This window comes from Podarcis gaigeae (assembly GCF_964106915.1).
Source record: "Podarcis gaigeae genome assembly, chromosome: 1".
NCBI classification, from domain to species: domain Eukaryota; kingdom Metazoa; phylum Chordata; class Lepidosauria; order Squamata; family Lacertidae; genus Podarcis; species Podarcis gaigeae.
Genome location: NC_139678.1, coordinates 110,851,666 through 110,879,261, shown reverse-complemented (window position 1 = coordinate 110,879,261; position 27,596 = coordinate 110,851,666). Strand labels below are relative to the sequence as shown.

The following is a 27,596-nucleotide window of genomic DNA, read 5'->3' as shown; positions in this document are numbered from 1 at the left end:
CCCTGCACATTCTTGACGCAGGTCTGAGCTTTAAAGCTCTGTATCCAAGAGCTCTCACCTCCCTCCTGTTACTTTCCCCAGGAAAACCCACTCTTTAACGCCAATCAGAACAAACAACAAATCAGGTTTTCCACAGATTGCCATTAGTTCAATTCAGCGGTAAAGAACAAGTTTTCCCAGGGGAAGCGCCAGGGCGGGGGGTAGGGGGAATCAGTCAAGCACAGAGCTTGAAAGAGCAGACCTATGCCTTGAAATGCCACATAAAATGAATTCAGGATGAGCCCTTGGTGAGGGCTGTGTTTTCACTGTGGGCCTTTCTAGATAGGTGGGTTGTTTTTGTGAGTCTATTCTGAAACCTCGCTTATTGGCACAATAATCCTGCATTTATGGCAGATTTATTCTGAACCATTCACACACCACACATCCACTTAATCCGCTGTTCACCAACGCTTCCCCAAGTCACACCACTGTTGCTGTCTTGTGGGGCATTTTTGCATTTTTGCCTTCACCCCTGTGGTTCCCCTTTATTACATACACAGCACAACAGAACAATGACCCATCCCCTCCAACAGCATAAAAATCAATATGGCTCACCTGAGCCAACAACCTAGCCCGCCTCCCTCACACAAATCAGCCACACCGCAATCAACTAAACAGAACCAACCAAGCTCGGGAACCCCCAACCTCTCACAATCTCAATAAAAATAAATAAATACATAAACAAAGAACCTACCCATGTGATGCTGACACCCCCCCACCCGCTACACTAAGAACAGGCAAAAGAGCGAAAGACCAATATCCCCATCTTTCTCCCCTCTCCCCTAACTGCAAGATGTCTATGAAAAAAAAATGTCTCTCACCAAATGTAAATGAACTGTGAGAAAGACCATGAATTGAAAGTGGAGACAATAGATGTACCATCCCCCGTTTACCTGTTTGCTTTGTAACACAAAACCCCCAATAAAAAGTATTTTTATATAAAGAAAACTATGGGACAAGTACTGATAAAAAAGGAAGCACCACAAAACATTTGCAGTAGCAAACAGTACTGAAAGTGGCATCGTGTATTGCCATCCAGGTAATTTCATGAGCACAAATAATCACAAATGCATAATAAAAAGGACTGGTGGAGGGGCTGTTGCCTTTCCTCCCTTGACAACTGCTCCACCACACCAACCTCTGACACCAGACGTGGTAATAAAATAATAATAATAATAATAATAATAATAATAATAATAATAATACTTTAGCCCCTGCAGGTCCTGGCACTCCAGTTGGTCCTGATAATCCACGTATACCTCTTTGACCTTGATCACCCTAGGAAAAAGTTGAAAAAGCTACTTTATACAAAAGCTACTTTAACTTTCTCAGAGAAGGTAATAAAAAGCACACACAATTCCATGACCAATTATAAATAACTTCTTGCCTTTTCACCCTGTATTCCAATTCCAGGAGCACCTTCTGGACCACGGGGGCCAGGTAATCCTGGTTCTCCCTACAAAAGAAAAAATAATAATGTGGTAGCATATCATTGTATATATTGGTGCAATTCAGCAGCTAAAATATTGCTCTGGGAATCAAGAAGTCCCTGTTTGGAATTCTCCCCTTCACCGAGGACTCATTAAAGGCCCCTCCAGACTGGTGTGTTTTTTGCAGGTGTATTCTGCTATGTGTCATTCATGCAATAATAGAGAATTAGCAGTGAATTTATACTGGGCCATTCACATATCATTCCATTTTATCTGTTGTTCTTCGATGCTTCCCCAGTGTTACCGCATTTTTGCTGTCAGGAGGGGCACTTTTGCACCACAGCGCAACAAAAGCAGGACAACAGCAGCAACTCTGCATATTATTAGGAGAATGTATATGTTAGTGAGACTAGCATACCAAAATTATTTATATGAAGAAAATTGCTTGCAAAAATTTGAGTGTTTTGCAAAACTGCATAAAAATGTGTCTATTAGGAGAGATTCACATTAAATGCTGAGGACTTTTGAAAATAATAATTTCAAATTGCTGCAGGAATCTGGACAAGGGAATTTAAAATTGGGGGAAAATGAGGAACCGAGAGAACTGAAATTGGCAGATCCTTCCATCTCTTTCTCTAGGTGTTATCATGTGAGTGTGTCCAACGCATCACATCACACAGAACTAATCCCTTGGCTATAGATGAAACCAGCCTAGATTTGCCAAATGGCATTTACAGCAATTCTTTTAATTTTAGAAACAGACATGCTCCAATAAAATAAGCAAACCTTTTGACCTGGTGCTCCATCTTCTCCTGGCAGGCCAGGTAGACCTGCTAGTCCTGAAGAACCTGGTTCCCCCTAATGTCAATGAGAAATGGAAAGTTAAGGACACAAATAGAGCCCAACTGGATCAGACCTAAGCCCATCTAGTCCAGTATTTTGCTTTCTCAGTGGCCAACAGATGCCTCTTGGAAGCTCTCAAGTAAGACACAAGCACAGCAGCATTCTCCTCACTTGCAGTTCCCAGCAAATGATCTACGTTGCCTCTGATATTTGAGGCAATATATAGCCATCGTGAACCAGTAGCTGTTGAAACCCTTTCCCTCTCTCTCTCCTGTTTCTGTTCTCCCTGGTACTCAGTTCTCCTAAATATACAATAGAATTAAGTCCTTGAATTTAAATACACAGGGCTACTTATGCAATGCAAAAATAATTAAATACCTTATTATAATGCAACTTTATACAGTTTTAATATACAGCTTTTAGAATGCTACTTTACCTTTGCTCCAGGTTCTCCAAGACCTCTTTCTCCCGGAGCTCCAGTTTCTCCTGGTAAACCTTGATCACCCTTAAACAAAACAAAATGATTTGAAATGCTTGAGCAACATAAAGAACATCTGCTCGGCTTATTCAGTCTTCAGAGAGAGACGATGGGAGTACATCAGTAGAGAGCAGCACCATTTAAACCACTATATACTTGGTAAAATTGAAATGATAAAAATAAAATCCTGAACACCTTGGCAGGGTTTCCATATCACACTAAGCTATGGCTTAGTTTTATGTGCATGAGCCCAGCATGGCTGAGAAGAGGGAAATCAGAGGCTTTCACTTCAGTTTTCAAGTTACTGTGGTTTCTTGTTATGCCCAAACTCCACTCCCAACCACATTTGTTGTTGATTACACTGCCCACATGCGAGAAGTTTGCTTGGTGGGGATTTCTGCCAAAATCCCACATAGTTATTTAAAAATCAAGCAGCTGCAGTTCTGGTTGTCAGCAGAGTGACTGAAATAAAGCATATGGAACCTGGTGCAAAAAGAAACTGGTAACACTCAATAATACATGATAGAAGGATAAATAAAACACAGGGGGAGACTCCTTCAGAGCTACTTTTTCCTTCAACTTCTCAAATTTCAACTGTCTTGCTCATCACAGCCAGCTCCCAGCTGACTAAAGTCTCCAGCCAATCAGAGTCTGCTGTCATGCAGACCAATCACAGAATTAAACCCAACACTGACTTGGCTCACCTTTGGTCCAGGCAATCCCTGTCCAGGTGGCCCTCTTGGCCCTGGTGGTCCTTTGGGGCCTTCTACTCCCTAGAGAAGATGTCAGAAAATGAATCTTGGAGAAAGAGTTTCTAAGCAAGGCTTAAGCAATTTTTAAATACCTGCAAGCACCCAAACTCACCTTCTCTCCTTGAAGTCCAACACCAGGTAATCCAATAGGCCCAGGCAAACCAGGTGGGCCAAATTCACCCTTATAAACAAAGCATTGTTACTTAATACAAGTTACTTAGGCTGCAATCCGATACCCAGGAGTAAGTCCCAATTGAAACTTAGTTATAATAGACACATATAGGATTGTGATGTAAATATTCACTGGGTACAATTTGGACCAGCTCCCTTGAAGCCATTGGCATAGTCTCAGTACAGAGACGTTGATAAATGTATGCTATATTTTCTTAGGACGCATTAAATGCCAGCCTTTTATAGATGCTGTCTCCGGCACAGTAAGGAACGTGTACAGTCTTCTTTTCTTTTTGTACCCCAGAACTTAACTTTCCCACAGAATGAAACCCTTCTTATTTCATCTCACACTTTACTATGAAGAGATGTTAAAATGGGCTTTGGGTAGTTTATTGGGCATAAATCTATCTGAGAAACTACAGTATTGTTCAATCGCCATTGAAAAAGCAAATTCTTTATTTTGCTTCATTACACTCTTTGTGACTAGTATCAGTCACAGGTCATTTAGACTTTGCAAATCCCCTGGCATATTTACTGCTCACCTTTTCACCCTTTATGCCAATGCCTGGTTGGCCTCGGGGTCCCTTTGGACCATCAAAGCCACGATCTCCCTGTATAGAAAGACAAAAATGCATAGAGGTTAGAAAATGTGATCTGTGCTTTATCCTTAAAGTTCTGTTTAGTACAAATGGACTGATTGCTGGCAATGTAAGGATATAATTCAAAAATACTGAGAATGCAAAAGGCAGTGCTTGAAGTTGATTTTCTCTTGTGCATTCAAGAGAGTTCCCCGCCCACCTGATGAGATCACTGTTGAATTTGAAAGTCATTACAAAGAGATGAATAAAATGATTTATCTTCTTTCCATTTCAAATGTTTATGTTCCGGTCCTGAATTCTCCATATTGATGGGAAGAATTCAGCGCTTGCCATATAACAAACATGGCTTTCTTAATGTACACGATTCATCTACGTAAAGATCATGATTCACCTATTGCACACTTTTTGGCAATGTTATGCTCTCTTACAGTGGAAAATATTGTTATTTATTTAAGGTGCTTAGACTCATCATTTTTGTGTGAAACCAGGGTGGTTTCCAGTAATTTAAAACGACAGATGGCCAACAGCACTATCACCTGCCTAGGGAGGGGAGGAGCCTGAATTTTCTCCCGCTTTGACAACCTCCATAGGAGAGAACAGTTAAAAGGTCTCAGACAGGTGATTAGTGCTGCTAAAACTGAAAGTACCAACTTTCTGTTAAGCATTGTGTGTTGCAATGTATCCCTGGGGACGGAAGGGTGAGGCGGTGAACAGGTGGAACTAATTGGGACAACAACATCTTGGAGTTGAGAATTAGCCACAACTTTATAGATTACAAATGTAGATAGGCTTCGGCTTAAGGTGCTGGGTGTGTATTCTGTATCAGCCTCCTACAAGATGGCTGGAGTTTTGGACAGGGTCATGCCACTTCAAGATGCAGGTCAACTGAGCTGCCCCGACCCCAGGCCACCATTGGAAGTTCTAAGGCCCGTCCACTCTCCATATGGCTTCACGACATAAACTTCCACTCAGATCCATTTACCAGGGTACCCTGAGATATTGCACCTGCTCAAGGACAGGGGTGATGCACCAACTCACCCCACCCCTGGAAACAGACTAAGGATTCAGCCCAATGCCTTATCTACCACACAAGCCACTGGATACAGAGATCTACCACCGGGGAGTCCATCTTCCTATTCCTTTGCACATTGTGTTCTTGATGTAGCCAGAGACGTGGGTGGAGAAACCCCCTTTTTTCTCAACCACATTACCCCAGCCGGATCAGGCTGTTGATTAGTATCAACAAGGAACAATCTTTCCTTCTAATATTTCTTATATATTTTTTGAAACTTCTTGTTTTAAAATAGTACCCGTCAATCTTGAAAACAGGCCAAATGTTTGGTTCTTCCTTTTGACAGGCTTGATTTTTGTTTAAAAATGGGAAATGTAACATTATAATTTGCCTAGATAAGAAAACACTCGAATGTACAAAGATGTATGAGAAGCCTTACATATATCTGTTGACATTTCATCCTTGCTTTTCTGAAGAACTAAGTTCTATTAACAGTGGAGTTCTGGCTAAATGCCAGATTGGTTAATTACATTTGTTCTGCCTGTTTAAATCTCCTTTGTAGTTTCAGTTTGTTAATGCATTCTTTACTTCACTAAGCTGTTGTGAAGTGTAGCTGTGTGTTCGCAGGGAAGCAATTGCTTCATGTCATCCCAGGAATGGTTTGATTTCTACAGGCATGTTCAGCTTTATATATAAAGAGAGAGATGAGCTGAATTTTTCTTTTTTCCTGCTACTGGCTGCATTCCTAATCATATTGATTTGAAATAGTAATTGTTGGTTCTGCCTTTATATGCTTTACTTGTGGTTTTAATGTGCAAGTGTACCCTGTCTGGTGACTTTGGGGTGAAGGATGGGCCATAAATAGTTGACAAAAATAAAAACATACCGAAGATGCTATAAGATATGATAATACAGTGGTACATTGGGTTAAGTACTTAATTCGTTCCAGAGGTCCATTCTTAACCTGAAACTGTTCTTAACCTGAGGTACCACTTTAGCTAATGGGGCCTCCCGCTGCTGCCGCGCCGTAGTCATGCGATTTCTGTTCTCATCCTGAAGCAAAGTTCTTAACCCAAGGTACTATTTCTGGGTTAGCGGAGTCTGTAACCTGAAGCGTCTGTAACCCGAGGTACCACTGTAAAACCATTAGGGATGTGAGCATTCCTGTGGAACCACAGCAGTCATGCAAAGGAAGCTTCCCACAGGTGGGCAAAAGGTAGATAGATCCTAATCTACTGGGGAATCTAGATCAATAGGAATTATGGTCTGAACCAGTGTTTCCCAACCTTTTTTGGGCAAAGGCACACTTGTTTCATGAAAAAAATCTCGAGGCACACCACCATTAGAAAATGTTTAAAAAATTAACTCTGTGCCTATATTGACTATATGCCGCTTGGGGTGGCAGCCTGTTGCCCGAAGCACAGGGAGCCCTACGGAGGGCTCCCCGTGCTTCCGGCGAGTGTCTGCAACCCTGCGCGCCCGGCAGGAGCTCCTGCCAGGCGGCAAGGCTTGGGGTGGCAGCCTGTTGCCCGAAGCACAGGGAGCCCTACGGAGGGCTCCCCGTGCTTCCGGCGAGTGTCTGCAACCATGCGCGCCCGGCAGGAGCTCCTGCCAGGCGGCAAGGCTTGGGGCGGCAGCCTGTTGCCCGAAGCACAGGGAGCCCTACGGAGGGCTCCCCGTGCTTCGGGCGAGTGTCTGCAACCCTGCGCGCCCGGCAGGAGCTCCTGCCAGGCGCGCAAGGCTTGGGGCGGCAGCCTGTTGCCCGAAGCACAGGGAGCCCTACGGAGGGCTGCCCGTGCTTCGGGCGAGTGTCTGCAAGTCTTGCGCGCCCGGCAGGAGCTCCTGCCAGGCGCGCAAGGCTTGGGGCGGCAGCCTGTTGCCCGAAGCACAGGGAGCCCTACGGAGGGCTCCCCGTGCTTCGGGCGAGTGTCTGCAAGCCTTGCGCGCCCGGCAGCAGCTCCTGCCAGGCGCGCAAGGCTTGGGGCGGCAGCCTGTTGCCCGAAGCACAGGGAGCCCTACGGAGGGCTGCCCGTGCTTCGGGCGAGTGTCTGCAAGTCTTGCGCGCCCGGCAGCAGCTCCTGCCAGGCGCGCAAGGCTTGGGGCGGCAGCCTGTTGCCCGAAGCACAGGGAGCCCTACGGAGGGCTCCCCGTGCTTCGGGCGAGTGTCTGCAAGCCTTGCGCGCCGGGCAGGAGCTCCTGCCAGGCGCGCAAGGCTTGGGGCGGCAGCCTGTTGCCCGAAGCACAGGGAGCCCTACGGAGGGCTCCCTGTGCTTCGGGCGAGTGTCTGCAACCCTGCGCGCCCGGCAGGAGCTCCCGCTGGGCGCGCGAGGCTTGGGGCGGCAGCCTGTTGCCCGAAGCACGCGGAGCCCTCCGGAGGGTGCCCCGTGCTTCGGGCGAGTGTCTGCAAGCCTTGCGCACCCGGCAGGAGCTCCCGTCGGGCGCGCGAGGCTTGGGGCGGCAGCCTGTTGCTCTAAGCACATGGAGCCCGCCTCCCTCCCACGGCACACCAGGCAAAGTCTCGCGGCACACTAGTGTGCCGCGGAACACCGGTTGGGAAACACTGGTCTGAACAATAGCAACAGGGGAAAAAAAGCTTTTTCCCACTGCCTAAATTAGGCTGTGGAGATGAAGAAAGCTTGAAGGGGAAACCAGGACTAGATTTAGGTGGGGCAGGATTGTGAGCCCAGACTCAGCTCTGAAAACAAATTCCTGGGTTGAACATGTGTTCCGAGGCACCTTGTTCTTTAACTCTATGTCCTCAAAGCCTCCACTCCAAACCACTACTTTGCACCCAGGTCTGACTGGTGGACCCTGAGGTTGTAGTAAAAAACAAAGTAGATCCTTCAAGTCTGAAAACTGCCCAGCCTTGCCATAATGCTTAACAGCTTTGTTTACCTCTTACCCTCTTCTTGGAGCGTGTACCAGGTCGTTCTGGGGAGTGGGGAGCTTGACTCTATCTTTTAATCCAGCTTCCTCCCTCCGCTTGGTTAAGAAATATAAGTCCAGATTGTTGTAACAATTGTTTTCTCAAAATTTATCTTCTATACCAGGAAAACAAATAAAAACAGTTGAAAAAAGAAAAGAAAAGAAATATAAGCCCAGAGCCGATGCAGCTTGACTGAATGGAGTGGGACAGCTCTTTTTATGGCCTATGTCACTGTACAATCTTAGATTCTTACTGTGGCTAATGTCATGCGCACACAGCTTCCCAAAACTGTGGTGGGAGAGCACTGAATGCAGAATAAATGGGAGTGTGTCCACGGTTTAAGTGCTAAAGTTATTATTGATGTTGAACAGGTCTCCAGCTACAGCATGAAGTTTCTGAGGACTGGGTTACAATGAAAAGCAACACATTTCTATGTACATTTTGATAATTCCAAGTTTGGAAATGGGCTTGCACAAACACTTTAAAAGGTCATTTATATGCCATGGCATTTTTAAAGCAAAACTCTTTTGTACCTTTGGTCCTGGAAGCCCTTCTCCTGGAGATCCTCTTTCTCCCTGAATACCTTGTGGTCCCTGAGGCCCCTGTAAAAATGTTTTTGAAAGCAAAATTCTGGAAATCAATAGCAAATCAATCAAAGTAGGATCTTCATACATCTTTGTGGTTTGGAGCCTAGTTTCAACCTGCCCTAAATTGCTAAAGTAATGCTATATTTATGAAAAGCAAAAGTAGCTTTTTTCATGATACATCAAACAGCAGACAGCTATGAACTCCAGGTATAACAAGTTATACTGGATTATGCTAGGAGTCCCCCCGCTCCCAGCACCATTAAAGAAAAGGCTTAAACGTGTGAGCCTGCAAGGTTTACCCTGTAATAGCCTGAAAATGCAGTCAAGTATAAGATCAACTTTAATAATAGATTCTTTATGGGCTCACTCAAGCTTAAAGTTAAGCAAGTCTTTTAAAACAGATTCAGTGGTTTGCCCACATTCTAGGGAATTATTTCCATATTTTCTTGTTTGCTGAGGAGATTGTGTGTGTGTTTGACAGAACCCCTAGAGCAGGGTTTCCCAAACTTGTGTCTCCAGCTGTCTTGGGACTACAATTCCCATCATCCCTGACCACTGGTCCTGCCAGCTAGGGATGATGGAAGTTATAGCCTCAAAACAGATAGACACCCAAGTTCGGGAAACCCTGTTCTAGATGCATTGCAGAGGATGCTGATGACATACACATGTTCTATGGTGCTGGAAACTCGCCCAGAGTGTAGGCCTGATCTAGTAGGAAATATTATAGTTTTGCATAAATTGAGACGAACCTCCTTCCTAAAACAAACTCAGTATTTCCCTGCAGATGAATGTTTAAAATTTATTCCATAAAATGTATATACTGTGTTGACTGTAAACAACAACCCCCCCACCCCACAAGTAGTATACAAAATGGGCGGTTGGCACTGCCAGTATAACTGAAGAACTACCAGGATCCTTTTGCTAATTAGTATGTTTCATTCTCACTTCTAAAGTTATGTTTGTATTTACTACGCCAAGTTAGAAACTATCTCAGAATGAAGCACGTAAGTGGATGTGTAAATGTGAACAAGAAATTTGGAGGTTACCAATGTGGTGACCTCTAGATATTGTTGGGAGTCCAACTCCCATCAGCCTCAGTCAGGGTGGCCAATAATCAAGGGTAATGGGACTTAGAATCATAGAATCATAGAGTTGGAAGAGACCACAAGGGCCATCGAGTCCAACCCCCTGCCAAGCAGGAAACAGGAGACCAGGAGTATTTGGAGGTCCACATATTGGCTGCTCCTGAAACTGGATGAGTAGCGTGTAAACATTTGTAGACACCCCATCCCCCCCAAAAGGGAACTGAAAATGAACATGCTATAGAAAAGGAGAACAAACAAGTCAAGAAGAAGAAGGTGGGAGACAGGAAGCCACAACAGAGGGCATCGCCATAGTCAAGAGACATTACAGAATTAACACAGTGGTCATAGTTTCCATAGATGGAAGACAAAAACACAAATGGAAAATGGAAGGAAAGAACACAGCTTAGAGACATCGAGAACAAGAGTTGGCAGTTGTTCAGATAAAAGAATGAAAAGACCAAGAGGTATCTCTTATTCTTCTACAATCACACTCCCGTTCCATCTGAGCCAAAGAAAGACATAGAGGATAATAGAAGGATGTCCACAAGCCAGATACACAAATGGGGTGAGATTACAGAGCACAGAAGAAACAAGAAAGCAATCAGAAAGAGAACGGGGTGAAAGATCTGGAACACAGAGTTGCAGATCATCTCTATTAAAGCAATAACTACTTTGAAAAGAACTTGTAAGAGAAGCTGAATAAGAAAGGCTGAAAAAAGTAAAGAACCAGGAACCAAACCTTGAATGGATCAGAGCCACTCTTTCTTTTTATGTGCACTGATTTTTGCATATAAAGGTGCAATTATTTGTTACTAAGGGATTTCCCCCCTGTGTGATCTCCCCACGTACAGTACATACCGGTAAACCTGGTTCTCCAACTCCAGGTGGCCCAACAGGCCCTGGTCTTCCTGTTAAACCAATGTCACCCTTCAGAAAAAGATATGTTATTTTTGGATTTGAACAAAATTATGGACACTGAAATGAAGCAGCATTCTTTGATTTAATACAGTGATATTAAGAAGACTAGAGGGAAGTAAAACAAATCTGATACCTGTAATAATAACTTCATTTGCCCCTCTGTCTCTCTATATATGTCAAATTTTATTTCCAATAAACTACTAAGAGTTACACCATTCTGTGCATTCCCTCCCCCCCCTTTTAATGGTATGAATGTATTTGAACTGCATCCAGAATACCTTTCAGGTATTACAAAGACATCATTTATCCTTGTTTTAAGTTGTTTTTGGTTTTTGTTTTAATCCAGCCATATATTATTTCAGCAGCTGTCCTTCTGCACAGTAGGCTATATGATTGGCATTTTTACCTTGGGGCCAGGCAACCCTACTCCCGTTTCTCCAGTCAGTCCAGCAGGGCCAGGCAGGCCTCTTTCACCCTTTAGAAAATTGCAAAACAAAAGAACTGATTTCAACTTTTTGATAGGGTTTCAGAGAGAAGAAAACCTGCTCCTCCCTCCCGCCCTTAAACTAAGGTACAATAGGCCCACAACTTATGTAGGCGTTAAGTTCCAAAGCCAAAATTGTGTATGGTCAATTGGGGTTCAGTCTTAAATGGGATTGACAAAGCCAATTTTTCCTGGAACCTCAACCCTCTTTTAATTTTTTGCCACACGTGTAAAGCTGAATGTGCGCAAGTTAAATGCTTGCAAGTTGTGGGGGAATTGCTTTCGCAATATGTATCATAATGCTTCTGCCATGATAAAACTAGCAGATTGCTTGGAGTGGGAGTAATAAATGAAACAAGCCTGGGAAACACATCCAAACATAGAAGGAATTAGCAGAAGTAGAAAAGATGGGTGAGTTTTCCCTGTTGTGCTCCTGCATTGAACATTGGTTTGCGCCACCCTGTCTTGCCCTGCTTGTGAATTCCAGTTTAACAAGGATAATTTCTAAAATCAATTCTGGAACCAGAGTGTGCCCACTATGCTGCAGCTTTCAGTTCCTTTGCATCTTTTGCCCCTTGAACAATGTCATGGCCCCGGTGATACACTACCAGAAAAAGAAAAGCAGTCTTGATGTGACTGAGCATATGATTGCACCAATATTTTTTTTAGTGTGCTATTTCATCAATGCACAGCAGTGCTTTTTGGGGTAGGACTGCTCATCTTCCGCAGTGGGAGGCGTTGCGGCTGGACATCTGGGCCCTTGTGGTGATCCGGCTCGGGGGCAGGGGATTGATGCCCCCATCATGCCAACCCTGGCCGCGTCAAAATATGACACTAAAATTTAATTGGGGATGAAGGTAATAGATGCAAAACTGGAAATTGGCCACATGGAAACTGACCCAACCACATGTGCCCAACTTGAAGCGGATTTTACAATCAATCCCCCTCTCCATGAGATTCTCAAGAAAAGCACTTTTGAAAGAGTCTAATGTGACCTTCTGGGTTGCTACATGCACAGTAACCAGCATGAAAGCCAAACGCAAGCTGAATTGCTATGAAGACTGTTTTCCTCATGGAATACAGAACAGCGTGGTAACAAAAAATAATCTCAAAGTGGAAGAAAGAAGTTGTGTGTGGATCTATTTCTTACTAATTAATACTCATGTACTGTCCCATTGTTGGAGAGATGGCCTGGAGGAAAAATAGCTTTCTCTTGCTTTTGAGAAGAAATTCAAGTGTCATAAAAAGCCTCAACAAGGTGTTATTTATGAGCTGTACTTTAATGGTTCCCTGCGGCTTAAAGCCATACAAAGCTCTGAATGGGCTGAAGTGCCTTGAAGGGGATTTTTTTGTGATGTGGAATGTCATATGACAACGGAGTTGATTTTTGCTTCTTAGATGTTCCATTTGGTGGTTTTGCAGACACGGCCAGAAAAGTCAGTTTCAGCACAGCTAAGATGCATAGAATTCATAGCAGAGGAAATATCTGAATAGTAGCAACATTTTCCTCAGGGATGAAGAGCCTGTGGGCCTTTCCAGATGTTACCAGACTACAATTCCCATCATCCTTGACCATTGGCCATGGTGGCTGAGGTTGATGGGAACTGGGAGTCCAACCACACCTGGAAGGCAGTTGGTTTCCAAGCCATGGTTTACAGGGGCAGCCAGTGTGGAAACCTCCATAGGTTGTTGGCCAACGGTTCCCATCATCCCATACCATTTGTCATGATGGCTGGGGCTGACAGGACTTGGAGTCCAACAACATCTGCAGGGCACCATGTTTCTTTTTAACAGTTTTTGGTTTTCCAGTTTCATATGACGTATGAACCGGGCCAACGTGAGTGAAAGCAAAAGTGGAAAGGTAGCAGTAATCTCTCACAGCGTTTAGAATTAAATTAATGTTAAGAGTCTTGCCTTTGATCCTTGCATTCCTTCAGGTCCTTGGTCTCCAGGCAGTCCTTGGGAACCCTGTTAAACAGGAAGGCATTTTTTATTTATTTTACAAAAAAGACCTTGGATGAGTGCATCGTTAAATAGGAATATGACTGTTTTACTTGAATCCACACAAAACAGTTTATTCAGTGTTCAAATAATTGTGATATTTGCCTATTACATTCACTTATCATCTGTTTATCCTGGTTCGTTTTGCATTGAAAATGATTACACTGCCTTTAGTTTCATGGCCTTCAAAAACCTGTATCATATGCATTTGTTTTTCCATTTGAAGCTCTGATCTGTAAGTTTCTTTCTGTCTGTTATGCTTTTAGCTCATAAAACCCATTACTAGCAGACTGGCAACTCACAAGAAAGGTCTTTCAGCCTGCTGGAGAATCCTGACTTGGGCATTGCTACCTTAACCGTATTAGGCTAATGGTTAAAGAAAATGGCTGTGAAAAGGCTTTCCCTTCTCTGTGACACAACCCTTTGTTAAAGGTATGTGAGGACTACAGAGACTAGTTCTCTAAATACAGGAAGAAACAGAAGAAGGTCAGTCATTCATCAGCTTGTTATCCATGGGTTACTGATTTATTTCATTTATTAAGCACATCCCATAAAACATCCTGAAGTGATTTAACTATGAGAACACCAACAATTAAAACATTATTTCGAGTCCAATACAAACACACAGAGAGACAGAAAAATCTCCACTTAAAAGCCTTGTTGGAAAAGGAAGGTTTTCAATAGGTGCCTTAAAAACGTAATACTAGAGATGGTACTGGTCTGATACGCTACAGGAGATAGTTTCAAAGGGCAGGTGCCACCACACTAAAGGTCTGATTCTTACACTGTACAGAACAGACTTCTTGATGAGAAGTTTCTACAGGAAGTCCTCACCTGCAGAGTGCAGTGATCAGTTGGATATAGATAGCCCACAGTTCCAGGGACACGAAGAGTGATGGGATGGGGAGTTGGCATCAGTGACTGACAGCCAACATATAATTCACAGGAGGGACAATTTAGAAAGATGGCAGCTAGCACAGTCTTGAAGCAAAGCACTTCCACTCTCTGTTCATTTACCTGAAGACCTCGAAGGCCTCTTGGTCCACCTGGGCCTTCTGGACCCTGAGTGATAAGAGGAGGAATTATATGTGAGCCCATATACAGTGCAAAATATTACAAATCATACAGTGAATTGCCAGCAAGGGAAAAACAAAATGATTCAAATGTGGGAAGGATAATTGAAACGTGGGCAGAAAGGCTAACGTCAAACTAGATATTTAAAAATCCAGTTTGTGTTATCATGCTCTCTGCAAATATGTACCTAGCATTTCAGGACTATTTTCTCTCCAGTAAGTCTCTCTTTCTCCCCGCCCCTACCCATGACACCCAGTGTGGTATAGTGGTTAGAATGTCAGACATGGACCTGGAAGACCAGGGTTCAAATCCCCGCTAAGACATGAAGCTCACTAGGTGACCTTGGGCCAGTCCCTGCCTCTCAGCTTAACCTACCTCAAAGGGTTGTTGTGGGGATTAAATGAGGAGAGGGATAACCAAGTACGCTACCTTGAGTTCCTTGGAGGAAAAGGTGGGTTATAAGGGCTAATAATACTTATTATAATGGTATTGTTTACACAAAGGGACGCAGGTGGCACTGTGGGTTAAACCACAGAGCCTAAGACCTGCCAGAAGGTCGGTGGTTTGAATCCCCGCCACGGGTGAGCTCCTGTTGCTCAGTCCCTGCTCCTGCCAACCCAGCAGTTCGAAAGCACGTCAAAGTGCAAGTAGATAAATAGGTACCGCTCTGGCAGGAAGGTAAATGGCATTTCCGTGCGCTGCTCTGGTTCGCCAGAAGCGGCTTAGTCATGCTGGCCACATGACCCGGAAGCTGTACGCCAGCTCCCTCGGCCAGTAAAGCGAGATAAGCGCCGCAACTCCAGAGTAGGCCACGACTGGACCTAATGGTCAGGGGTCCCTTTACCTTTACCTATATTGTTTACACATTGCTCACACTACTATTGCAGCACTGGGCCTAGAAGTTCTATGAGCAGCACAGTTTCTGATTATACAAGTCCTTACATTGCAATCTGATGTAGTTGACCATCAGCTAGTTACTTACCCTGTCGCCTTTTATTCCTGGTGTTCCACATTCGCCTCTTTCACCCTTAGATTGAGAAAAGCACAATCAATCATTACTTTGAAAAATATGTAATGTTCTTGCCAGTGCTTTATCCCCCACCCATTCCCATTCTATTTTAGATGCTAAATTCTTTGTCCTCAAATCCAGTAAATCAATATGGCTGTATTGGTCTTTAGCACCTAGTTGATTCAAGAAGGAGAAAAATCCGTACCTTTTCTCCTTTGTATCCAGATTTTCCCTGATGGGAAAAAGAAGAAGAGCAGAATGCATATTGATTAAATTGCTACTGACACTAAACAGTAATCACTAATTCTGGTTCCTGCCGCCCCCCCCCCCCCGGCTATGTTTTTAGCTGCTCCTATTTTATCTGTAAGCCGCGTTGAATCCCTGTCAAGGGAAAAGGCGGAGTATATATACATATATCAGCAGCAGCAGCAAAATTTACGGCAAGTACTAGGAAAATAAATCTTACTTATTAATCCAGAGTTTTAGAATGGGTAACAGAAATGACAAATTTATTGGCTGGCTTCATCCAGCCTGCTTTGCTTGCATTTGGTGATTAAGGTCTCTTTGCCTTTGGGGTGGGGTGGGGAGGAGAAATCAAACCCCTGAAAAGTTTCAGAAGTTGCTCTGCAAATTTCAGAACGGGTGCTGCTTTCCATCACTAGATCTGTGTGCTGAAAAACACTCCAAAAGCAGACCAATGAGCTCTTGTGTGTAGAGTGAGTATTGTCTTGATTTATGCTTCAGATATGAAAATATGTAATAAAGCTGGTACTGCAAATGCCATTGGGTATCATTGTGAGTGCCAAAAGCCAGCCATTTCCCGTGTCATTCCAGTCCTGGAAATACAGCAGAAATATTGCTGACATGATTTGGAAGCACACGGGCAACCTGAATCACATGACAGAGGTTTTATGTGAGACCTTAGGAGCAATGGCTCACATGGTGCTAAGTTATTGTCAAAGCGGATCTTACATAACCACGAGTAGAATGAGCAGTCTTTTTTTTTCATTTTTTTGCCCTTTGACATTGCTGCTTTCAAGTTATTTTCTTCACACCCTTCTTTATATTCTCTTGCATTTTAAGAAGGTGTACCCAAAAAGTAAAAATGAGATAAAAAAGGAGCAGTGATATATATGGGGCAGATGTGTTTTAAAATAACAGAGTTTCCCTCAAAGTAAATAAATACATAATAGAATACACACACACACTTTTTACCTCTGTTCCATCTCTTCCTGGAATTCCATTTAAGCCTGGCTCCCCCTAGAAGCATCAGGGTGTTGGGTTATTACTTTGCTTAACATTCTGTAGTCAGTGAAAATGTTGTCCATTTAAGTTAAGATTACATTATATATTGCTGAAAACAGATAGGAAAAATGTACCCTGCTGTTCAAACTAGCTCCATCTTCAATGCAAAACATAATTCATATTCAGAAATCTGTATGTTTTAGAACTGTGGTTCCCAACATGGGGCACATCCCCCCCCCACAGGGGGGCAATTTGATTTTTAAGGGGGGCAATTTGAGAATGAGTTATTAACAGTTAATGGCCTTTTAGGCTTCCTCACTTTTTGAATAATAAGAATTATATGTCATGGGGGACGGGGTGCATCAGGATTTTAGAGATGCTTAGGTGGGGCATGGCAAAAAAATACTGTATTTTTCGCTCTATAAGACGCACCAGACCACAAGACGCACCTAGTTTTTGGAGGAGGAAAACAAGGAAAAAAATATTCTGAATCTCAGAAGCCAGAAGAGCAAGAGGGATCACTGCGCAGTGAAAGCAGCAATCCCTCTTGCTGTTCTGGCTTCTGGGATAGCTGCGCAACCTGCATTCGCTCCATAAGACGCACACACATTTCCCCTTACTTTTTAGAAGTGAAAAAGTGAGTCTTATAGAGCAAAAAATACGGTAATAATGTTGGGAACCACTGATTTAGAATGATTTATACCCCCTCACTTGTAAACTGCCATGTGGCGACTGAGCATGCTTCTATTTCAACTTGCTCCCATCTTAAATTACTAATGTTAATCAATGAGCATTTCAGTCATGTCATGTTACCTTCACGCCCTTTGGACCAGGGGCTCCATCATCACCAGGACGGCCCTTTTTACCCTGGAAGCAGAAAAACAACAGAGGAAAGTTAAATGGAAAGCCTTGTGTTTAAACTTCATCTGTTAATTGCATTTTTAAACATGCCAAGGAAGGGGGGAGACCCTTTGGCTTATATTCTTACTATTAAGAAAATGATTCTATGATTGCAGGAAATAAGTAAAGTTCTAAAGATTTCCCTCTCACACCTGAAGCTTAAAAGCAACTCATGCTCCAATCAGTGCAAGAGCTACATTGGTCAGAATGCATTTTCCCAGGTCATTCTCAGCTTTCAAACAGCTCATTGGTAGATAATAATGTTTTCATGAACATATGTTTTCTGTTCGGGTGTTTCCAGGTGCCCTTTTTTATTAAGCATTCACCCTGGGCAATTAGATGACAGCATCTTAAAAAGCAGAGACATCACCTTGCCAACAAAGGTCCGTATAGTTAAAGCTATGGTTTTCCCAGTAGTGATGTATGGAAGTGAGATCTGGACCATAAAGGCTGATCGCCGAAGAATTGATGCTTCTGAATTGTGGTGCTGGAGGAGACTCTTGAGAGTCCCATGGACTGCAAGAAGATCAAACCTATCCATTCTTAAGGAAATCAGCCCTGAGTGCTCACTGGAAGGACAGATCCTGAAGCTGAGGCTCCAATACTTTGGCCACCTCATGAGAAGAGAAGACTCCCTGGAAAAGACCCTGATGCTGGGAAAGATTGAGGGCACAAGGAGAAGGGGACGACAGAGGACGAGATGGTTGAACAGTGTTCTTGAAGCTATCAGCATGAGTTTGATCAAACTGCGGGAGGCAGTGGAAGACAGGAGTGCCTGGCGTGCTCTGGTCCATGGGGTCACGAAGAGTCGGACACGACTAAACGACTAAACAACAAAATGCTAAAACAAGTGTTGTTGTTGTTGTTGTTAATTACATTCATATACCACCCATCATCTGAGGATCACAGGGTGGTTTACAGTATAAAAGCACAAAAATCATAGCTCTCAACTGTTACCTTTTCTTGCAAGGAATCCTATTTGGAATAAGGGAATTTCCCTTAAAAAAAGGGAAATGTTTACAGCTATGCACAAAAATACATGACCAAACCCTACTCTTTCCAGTGCATTTTCCCACTACTTGTTGCAATCGAATAAATAAATACATCCAATCTTTTGGGGAAGCAAGTTTGTTGCATAATAATAATAATAATAATAATAATAATAATAATAATAATTTATTATTTGTAGCCCACCCATCTGGCTGGGTTTCCCCAGCCACTCTGGGCAGCTTCCAACAAAGATTAAAAATACATTAAAATGTCACACATTAAAAACTTCTCTGATGTCTTCTAAATGTCTAGATGTCTTCTAAATGTAGTTGTTGAGTGGATGTTGTTTGGAAGTCAGTTGAGAGTTGGGAGTTGAAGAAAGAAGAGGGAGGATAAGTCTGTGGGTTGGTCGAGTTGTGTTGTGTTGTGAGAGAGAGTGAGAGGAATTGTTAGGTGGAGTCAGATAGTTAGTTGGGATAATCAGTTTGAAGTTGTTAGGAACACTGGGACAGCAAAGGAACTAAGATTAAGAGACTGACCAGAAAAATTAACTGAAACCATAAGCCTGTACATGCTTATCAAAATAAACTTGATTATTTGTTAATGTTAACAACTGCCTGGGCTCTGTGTGTATCCATGAGAAACGGGTTGGTGGCAGCGAAGAAAGCAGTTACAGTAGTGGCACAGGGTTAATAGACTGTCAAACGTCCGGGGACCCTGTGTGATCGCCACAGTAATGAATAAAATAATGCCACCAAAAAGATTAGCTTTTTATTTTTGCAATAAAAAAAGCGGTTTTTGTAAACTACTCTGGGATTGTTTACAATCAAGTGGTGTATATTTTTTAATAAAATAAATAAAATAAGAAGAAAGTAAATGGGGGGGGGGGATACTTACAGCAGGGCCAGGAAGACCTCTTTCACCTTTTTCACAGTTACATATAGGAGGCTGGGGACACTTTGAAAAGAAATAACCATACAAATTAATCATCACTTCCCACCTAGGAAGAAAGCTCTACAGCTCTTTTATTTTCCTATAATTTATTTATTTAACCACAAGTAGGAAAGATCTAATCTTGAAACCGCATCCTATTGCTTTACAGTACTGTTTTCTAATCAATATTTTCACAGTTTCCCCACAACATAGTCAAAACTTACATTTCTCATTTCATTATTGAATCCATACTTCTTGTTCATGTTTCAGTTTTCTGGCTGGTGCTGAATTTTGTGTTCCCTATTGAAGTGATAAATTTACAAATATCTCCATTTCAGATTTTTCTAGTAGTCCTGGGTGAACTATAGCTGGACGGAATCTCAAATGTCTGTGTGGTGTAAAAGTACTCTAACAACTGTGATTCAGTTCTTTTTCATATACAGCAGAGTTAAACTTTGGTCTTTGCTACCACAAGATGTTGTGACTGCCACCAACTTGGATGGCATTTTAAAAAAGGGATGAGAGAAACCCCTCTTTCAAGACTATCCATGTCTACTAGTCATGAGGACTGTATTATGTCCAGGATCAGAGGCAGCCTGGTTTGGAAAGCCAATTTCCTGGCACCAAAATCAGGACATTATAATTGTGATTGTGTCCAGCTTGTATGTTTTTCATAGGCATCTGGTTATCCACTATGAGAAGACAATAAAGGTAAAGGTAAAGGTACCCCTGACCATTATGTCCATTTGTGGCTGACTCTGGGGTTGCGGCGCTCATCTCGCTTTATTAGCCGAGGGAGCCAGCGTACAGCTTCCGGGTCATGTAGCCAGCATGACTAAGCCGCTTCTGGCGAACCAGAGCAGCGCATGGAAACACAGTTTACCTTCCCAGCAGAGCGGTTCCTATTTATCTACTTGCACTTTGACGTGCTTTCGAACTGCTAGGTTGGCAGGAGCAGGGACCGAGCAACGGGAGCTCACCCCGTTGCAGGGATTCAAACTGCCAATCTTCTGATCGGCAAGTCCTAATCTCTGTGGTTTAACTCACAGCGCCACCCGCGTCCCAAGAAGACAATACTGGACTAAAAAAACTAAAATGGCTTCTGGCATGATGGAGGAAGGCTCTTCTTAGTTTCTTATGTGATACCCTTGGGAGTTAGCATTAGGTGTTTTCACTTATATATTATAGATATATTCAGACTATTGCTGGAACCAGAAACTGCAAGATGCATCAAAGACCAAACAAATTTACATTTTCTTATGTCACTTCTTAGTGCTCATCATTTAGCAAGACTTATTCTTCTTTTTCTATTTGTTTTAGTTTACTGAAATGGTAATAATGAACATAGTTTTGGCAAGATAGTTGTTTCACCACCACTCTTAATTTAAAATGTTGTAGATGTAATCCATTGTCCCCAGTTCACAGTTAAGACTTACCCCTTCTTCTGCCAGTTCTTTCTGGGGAGACAAATAAGTGCAAACAAAATTAATTATTTTATAAGTAACAAGGCACACTGTGAGAAAAATGAAAAAAGAGACTTTGCTGGCTGGGAATATGCTGACATAGGGCCAGCATATGCCTATTTCCTGTACACAAACACAACAAATCATAGGAAGAAGCAGAGTACTAGGCATTACTGGTTGTTCAAGGCATAGATATGTGCTCCCTAGGGATTCAATTAAAACACAGAAATTAGGAATGCAGTGTAAAATATCACTGTATAAAAGCCTATCATCATGTAAGGAATGTGTCCCCAGAGTTCAAGCACTGGGGAGAAGGATGCTTAATCCAAATTGGAGCATCCTATGCAGCAAGCCAATTAATTTTGATGGGATTCTTTTATTGTGAATATTGATTATGAATGTTTACATGTAAATGTTTGAGTAACTGGTTTTGTACTTTGTAAACTAAGGGAAGCCCGTAACTTACGCGCAGTTAACTTGTGCGCATTGAGTTTTACAGGCATGGCAGACAGACAGACAGACAGAGAGAGAGAGAGAGAGAGAGAGATCTGGGGGAAGTGGCTTTGGCAATCCCACCCGCCATTGAACCCAATGAGTTTTGAGTAGACACAATATTGGCTTTAGGCACGATCCTTGAAACGTTACCCTTGTGTACATTGTGGGCTTACCATACTTAGAAGCAGTGATATTAAATATATAAAATGAATGACTAAATGAATGTCATGATAGAAATATTGCTTCTACCCCCTAAACTAGCCTGCTGCCCCCAGGAGGATGTTTTCTTATGGTCAGTGTCCAATCCAGTCACCTTCCGCATATGAAATGCAAAGGGGTACATACTCCCTTTTGTCACTTTCTTCAGGCAGCAAAATGTCTAGGGCCCAGTATTAGTCAGCACCCATTAATATTGAATTGACAAACCTTAAAAGTTCAGAATTGATTATGTGGCCTTGTGAATAAAAGTGAAACCAAGTTGTGCAGCAACAACAAAAAATCTAGTAAAGTGTGTGTGTGTTTAATAAACTACCACAGCTGAGATAATGTTGAAGCTATGGCCTTCTTCAGTCATTCTCGTCCACATGGGAAGGAGGGGAGAGGAAAGCCATGTTGTGTGAAGGTTATGGCCTTCTGCTCATGTCAGTTTTTGGATACAACTCATTTGTGAAAGGACTGAGACAGATGCTGTCACTCCCTGCTTGAGCTTGAGAAATGCTGCAGTTGAGGCGACACACACAGTTGAGGAGTGGGAGCTAGAAGTGGTGGTGGGCATCCTTCAAGAGCTAAAAGGGCAGCATCTAGGGGTCACAGCAGGGAGGAGGGGTATGGGAGAAACAGAGGAGAAACACAGAAGAGAGATTTACGAGTAGGTAGAAGGAAAAGAGACGAACTGCAAAAGAAATTTATGTTGTCTCGGTGAAGGCAATGAGGAGGGAATAGAGGAAGAAGAACTGGCAGAAGTGGACACTGTACAGGAGGTGTCAGGAGAAGAATTATGTAAGGGATGGCAGGCAAGAAAACACTGCATATAAAGCAAAACACAGCAGAGTCCTGTGATGAAAGGCGGGTAACAGAACTCTTTGAGTACGTTCCCCACCAGGGGCCTCTTTGAGAACAAGGACTCCTGGGGCAAAGAGCAGGGATAGAGGCGACACCATTATGATAATACTAGAAGTGCAGAGTACACTTATATTCTGTTAAGTATAATATACGCTTTATATAGGCCCCACTGAAATCTTTGTCCCTACCATTTCTTTGAGAATTCTCTCCACAACTCCTTTCTCTTGCAGATTGAAGACAAACCTGGATGCCGGGACACTGGCCAGGAGCCGAAGCTTGGCGGCATTGGCCACCTCCTCGGCCACTCTGGTCATCCCCACTGTGAAGAACACGATGCCTTGGTGTTTAGCATCGGCAGTGGCTGAGAAAATATCTGGGTTTCTCGGGTGGTCCACTCCGTCCGTCAAGAGCACAGCTACTTTCACGCTACCGTGAGTCCCCTCGGTCATGTAGAGCTGCGTGAGGTTGGTGATGGCGTAAGTGGTGTAGGTGCCGTGACCGATGTAGGTGATGGGGGCGATGCGGGATTTAAAGGCATCTGGGCCCTTCCAATCTCTGAAAGTTTGCTCTATGAGGACAGTGCTGCTGTACTGCAGCAAGGCCGTCCTCCAGCTGAGGGAACGTCCAGAGCTGAGCTGCAGCCCTTTCATCCTGTCCACTATCTCCAAGATAAACTTCTTCTGTTGTTCGTGATTGAAGTTCTTTGCACTCTCCGAACTGTCCAGAAGGAAAGCCATTTCCAGAATGCAGTCTTCATCTAGAAATAACACATCACCAGGTAAATAATTTACATTACAGCCACATTACGAGAGCTATGGTTTGTTACAGTTCTCAAAAACGCCTACCCTCTCCACAGAGAACTGGGGCTCTGGGGCGGCAGTGGGGTGGGGTGGGGGAGAAGGGCCTCCTAACAACTCTCTCAGCATCCTTCATAAACCACGGTTCCCAGAATTCTTTGTGGGGGGAGGCATGACTGTTTAAAATGGTACTGTAGTAGACCACACTGAGAGCCAGTGTGGTGTAGTGATTAAGAGCAGTAGACTCGTAATCTGGGGAACCGGGTTTGTGTCTCCGCTCCTCCACATGCAGCTGCTGGGTGACCTTGGGCTAGTCACACTTCTCTGAGGTCTCTCAGCCCCATTCACCTCACAGAGTGTTTGTTGTGGGGGAGGAAGGGAAAGGAGAATGTTAGCCACTTTGAGAATCCCTTGGGTAGTGATAAAGCGGGATATCAAATCCAAACTTTTCTTTATATATATGGTGTGAACGTGGCCTAGGTTAATCATTTGATAACTGTAGAGAATGTTACTCCCATTAGAGTTGGGCTGAAGTGACAAGAACAATTTCTCAGCAGTCCCAAACACCTTGAAATTGACATTTTGCCAATATTTCAGGGGTGAGGTGAAATACAGTTTTGGGGGGGGGAGTGAATCTGAGCAGCTGCCATTTTGTTTTGTTTTTTACCCCTGCCCCATCCCAGTAAGTAGCAGCAACACCACTGTTGGGAAGTGGCACCAACCCCATCACATTGGCCACTCCTGCCTACCACTTCACCACAGTCCTTCCTCGCAGGTGTGTTCAGACTTTCATACATTTCAAAGCAATCCCATCCAGATAAACTTTGGGATCAGAACCGACCATTTCAAAGAATCTGTTAAAATTCAAAGTAGTCACCTTGGTCACTTGGACTGGGATATTTTTCTACTGCATTTGAGAGGAATGGTTTAGGCTTCTGTTTTCTGATTCCATTTCTCTTTTCTTCGTTGGTGTTTTGTGCCAAAAAGACTTGGTGGTCCAGCAGGAACAAAAGCCACCATAACCTAGAGGGCATGGTTTGCTTTGTTGGCCAAAAAGACACAAGAAATTGTGATTGTGAAAGCAAAACAAAGCACACAATACAAAAATGCAAAGCAAACAAAAGCTAGTTTTCTACTTGCAAAATGGAGATCGCCTTGTTACCACCTTAGCGAAAAGGTTTTATGATGATTTTTAATTGTTCTTTGATGGCTTTTAAAAATGTACTGTAATTTAATGTACACTGCTTACAAATGTCAATGATTAACAGTATAGTGGTACCTCGTGTTACAAACACTTCGGTTTACAGACTCTGCTAACACAGAAATAGTACCTCGGGTTAAGAACTTTACCTCAGGATGAGAACAGAAATCGTGTGCCAGCAGCATGGTGGCAGCAGGAGGCCCCATTAGCTAAGTGGTACCTCAGGTTAAGAACGGTTTCAGGTTAAGAACGGACCTCCGAAATGAATTAAGTTCATAACCAGAGGTACCACTGTATATAAATATCTTAAATAAACAAATAAAAGCACATGATCCATTCATCTAGCATTTCCTAGGAAATGTCACTTACAATGATACCACTGCATGCAGCAACAGGTTTTGGCATATTTACTATGTCTAAAAAAATATTATTTGGCAAATTTATATCTTCTCCTTCCTCCAAGGAGTTTAAGCAACTTATAGTATTTAAATTATATTTCATTTCCACACACACACCAGCAGTCTGTAGACTGCAAACGTGTGGACAGATTGTTCATTTTAAATTCTATAATACTACAGCATCTAGGTTAGAGGCACCGAATAGTCATAAGTAACAACAACAATAATCTAGAAAGTACTTTACAGTAGCTCTTCAAGGTATGCTGATTGATAATGACTTGCGCTAGACCACCTGGAATGCTTTCTGGCAGATCAAGGATTTGAATTCCTACTCCAATGAGTACAATTTTCTAGCCACTATGCCATACTGGGTTATTTCCATAGGTTTTATCCCACTCTGCTCCCAAAATAGGGCAAGCAGTCAAAAGGTCTTGAGTGGAGCTGAAGGACAGGTAGGCAGAGCTGTACACCAATTCCATAGTTTGAGGTGGTGGCACGACAACAAAGAATGTGGCAGATTGTGCATCTACACCCGCAAATTATTTTTACCCGTATGTTTCTATTTAAGAGGGATACATTACATATAGATCAGTATGTCTCATTCAAGAGGAATCTGTTACATATAAACAGCTGCCCAAAGGCCTGGTGTTTGATGCCAAAATCAATGTCAAGTACCTGATTCTATAATAACTCGCATACTGCAACAATTTCAATTTCACCCCTGGGAGCTGTTTCCAAACATGAAATTGGGATTTAAAAAGGAATAATATTCACACCAGAGATATAAACAAGCCCCGTCCTTCTGTCCTTCAGTTAGTTTTACAGTTTCCTCTGCTGTCACTTTTATGGCTTGCTGGTGGCAAAAACTGCCTTGATAAGAGTTTGTGGGGGAGTTTCAGTCCTCCTTGCAGAGATTTCACTGCCCTGTATTCTACACACATAGTCCCAGTATAAACACAGAGAAAGTGCCAGTCACATGGATTTTTTTTTTTGGTGGCGATAACGATCTCCCGACTCATAAATCTGCTTCATCTATCTTTTGTGTATTGGTTTCAAACCGTCTGAGGAATGAGCAATAAAAAGCCTACAGCAATCCAACTCCCTGCTAAAAGGCTGGTGCCTATAAAAGATATCTTAATTCTTGCACAGTTTGCCCTTGCACAATACTGCAGTCGTCTGGGGGCGGGCGGGCGGGCAAGAGAGGGTTCTTACCTCTGTCTTGTTGGATGCACCAAGTTCTGTGGTGATGAGTGCTGTGTCTGGGAGAAGAGACGTCTGCCTGAGGTTGCTGCCTAAGCTATTACCGGCTCAGAGCCTTCCACTCTTGAAGTGAATTGCAGAGGGAGCAGGAGGGGGGAGCAGGAGGAGAAGAAGAAAGTTTGACAAAGGAAAGGGACCACTCCTCCAATCATCTAGTTCCACCGAAAGCTACAGCCACACTGACTCAAATTCCATCCAGGACACATTTATTCGCCCTTGTTTTACTCATCCCCAGGCTAAGTAAACCCATGTGTGGTAGTATGGCGAAGTTTATATCCCACCTATGTACTCACACACATGGACTCAAAAAAGTTGTTTAACTCATTGGGGCAAATGATTTTCATTTTTTCTTTCAGCTGTGGAGAAGAAACTGTTTCTCTGTGTGTGGTGCAGTGCAAACCTCATTTATACAAATGCAATTGTCAAACATGCCTGCACCTAGGTCTCATTATTATGAGAAATATTTGTTCCATAGTTCAGGTTAATACGTGAGGCATCATAGCTCAATTTTCATGAGACCTGGAAACTGGACTTGAGTCTCGGGGGCAACAACAATTAACGTGGTCTCATGTGTCATCTACAGAACTCATATTTTCTTAATTGTTTTTTTAAAGTAGCTTACTTGCTTAGAATACACACACACACATACAAACACTCACTCACTCACTCACTCACTCACTCACTCACTCACTCACTCACTTATAGGCCCTGATGGGTAAACCCAGAATTGCTTCATCTACCTAACAGTACAGCAAATATTTTAAAAATCTTAACATGCACCTGTATCAGGACTAAAATAAATGTGATGTTATTCACATCTTTAGTCCATGTTTATTAAAGGTAAAGGTAAAGGGACCTCTGACCATTAGGTCCAGTCGTGACTGACTCTGGGATTGCAGCGCTCATCTCGCTTTATTGGCCGAGGGAGCCGGCGTACAGCTTCTGGGTCATGTGGCCAGCATGACTAAGCAGCTTCTGGTGAACCAGAGCAGCGCACGGAAACGCCGTTTACCTTCCCGCCAGAGCGGTACCTATTTATCTACTTGCACTTTGATGTGCTTTCAAACTACTTGGTTGGCAGGAGCAGGGACCGAGCAACAGGAGCTCACCCCATCACGGGGATTCGAACTGCCGACCTTCTGATCGGCAAGTCCTAGTCTCTGTGGTTTAACCCACAGCGCCACCCACGTCCCTTTCCATGTTTATTATCTCCCAATAATTAGCCAGTGTATCACCCCATTTCCCTTGAAATGTTGTGAGGAGTTTCCTGCTTGCATTTCCCCCAGATAGCAAAATTACTGCAGAAATCACAGTTCTGTAGTCTATCTGGATCTGGGTTCAAGCCTAGGACAACCTTACAAAAAAGAAAAGAAAAAAGGCACGACTGAATCCTTAAAGTTTTCAAAAGAAGTGCGCTTCTTAAAAAATGAGAGATAGAGATAGA

The 27,596-nt window shown here is 43.2% G+C and overlaps 1 protein-coding gene across 3 annotated transcripts in view; it reads right to left on the bottom strand.

The window, feature by feature from the left end:
• LOC310828092 (uncharacterized protein) overlaps positions 1 to 26,708 on the bottom strand; it is a 44,592-nt gene extending 17,884 nt beyond the window's left edge. For all 3 annotated transcript variants that reach the window (XM_083705167.1, XM_083705168.1, XM_083705166.1), the window contains exons 1-21: positions 26,105 to 26,708; positions 24,171 to 24,333; positions 22,685 to 23,253; positions 20,913 to 20,933; positions 19,441 to 19,500; positions 17,467 to 17,520; positions 16,624 to 16,668; positions 15,614 to 15,640; positions 15,382 to 15,426; positions 14,343 to 14,387; positions 13,239 to 13,292; positions 11,247 to 11,315; positions 10,781 to 10,849; positions 8,784 to 8,852; positions 4,256 to 4,324; positions 3,655 to 3,723; positions 3,495 to 3,563; positions 2,749 to 2,817; positions 2,256 to 2,327; positions 1,427 to 1,495; positions 1,246 to 1,317 (exon numbers count right to left, since the gene is read on the bottom strand). In XM_083705167.1, the coding sequence (XP_083561293.1) occupies positions 1,246 to 1,317; positions 1,427 to 1,495; positions 2,256 to 2,327; positions 2,749 to 2,817; positions 3,495 to 3,563; positions 3,655 to 3,723; positions 4,256 to 4,324; positions 8,784 to 8,852; positions 10,781 to 10,849; positions 11,247 to 11,315; positions 13,239 to 13,292; positions 14,343 to 14,387; positions 15,382 to 15,426; positions 15,614 to 15,640; positions 16,624 to 16,668; positions 17,467 to 17,520; positions 19,441 to 19,500; positions 20,913 to 20,933; positions 22,685 to 23,253; positions 24,171 to 24,327 (1,773 nt within the window). In that variant the 5' untranslated portion in view covers positions 24,328 to 24,333; positions 26,105 to 26,708. The remainder of the gene's footprint in view (positions 1 to 1,245; positions 1,318 to 1,426; positions 1,496 to 2,255; positions 2,328 to 2,748; positions 2,818 to 3,494; positions 3,564 to 3,654; positions 3,724 to 4,255; positions 4,325 to 8,783; positions 8,853 to 10,780; positions 10,850 to 11,246; positions 11,316 to 13,238; positions 13,293 to 14,342; positions 14,388 to 15,381; positions 15,427 to 15,613; positions 15,641 to 16,623; positions 16,669 to 17,466; positions 17,521 to 19,440; positions 19,501 to 20,912; positions 20,934 to 22,684; positions 23,254 to 24,170; positions 24,334 to 26,104) is intronic.
• Positions 26,709 to 27,596: the final 888 nt, after the last annotated feature.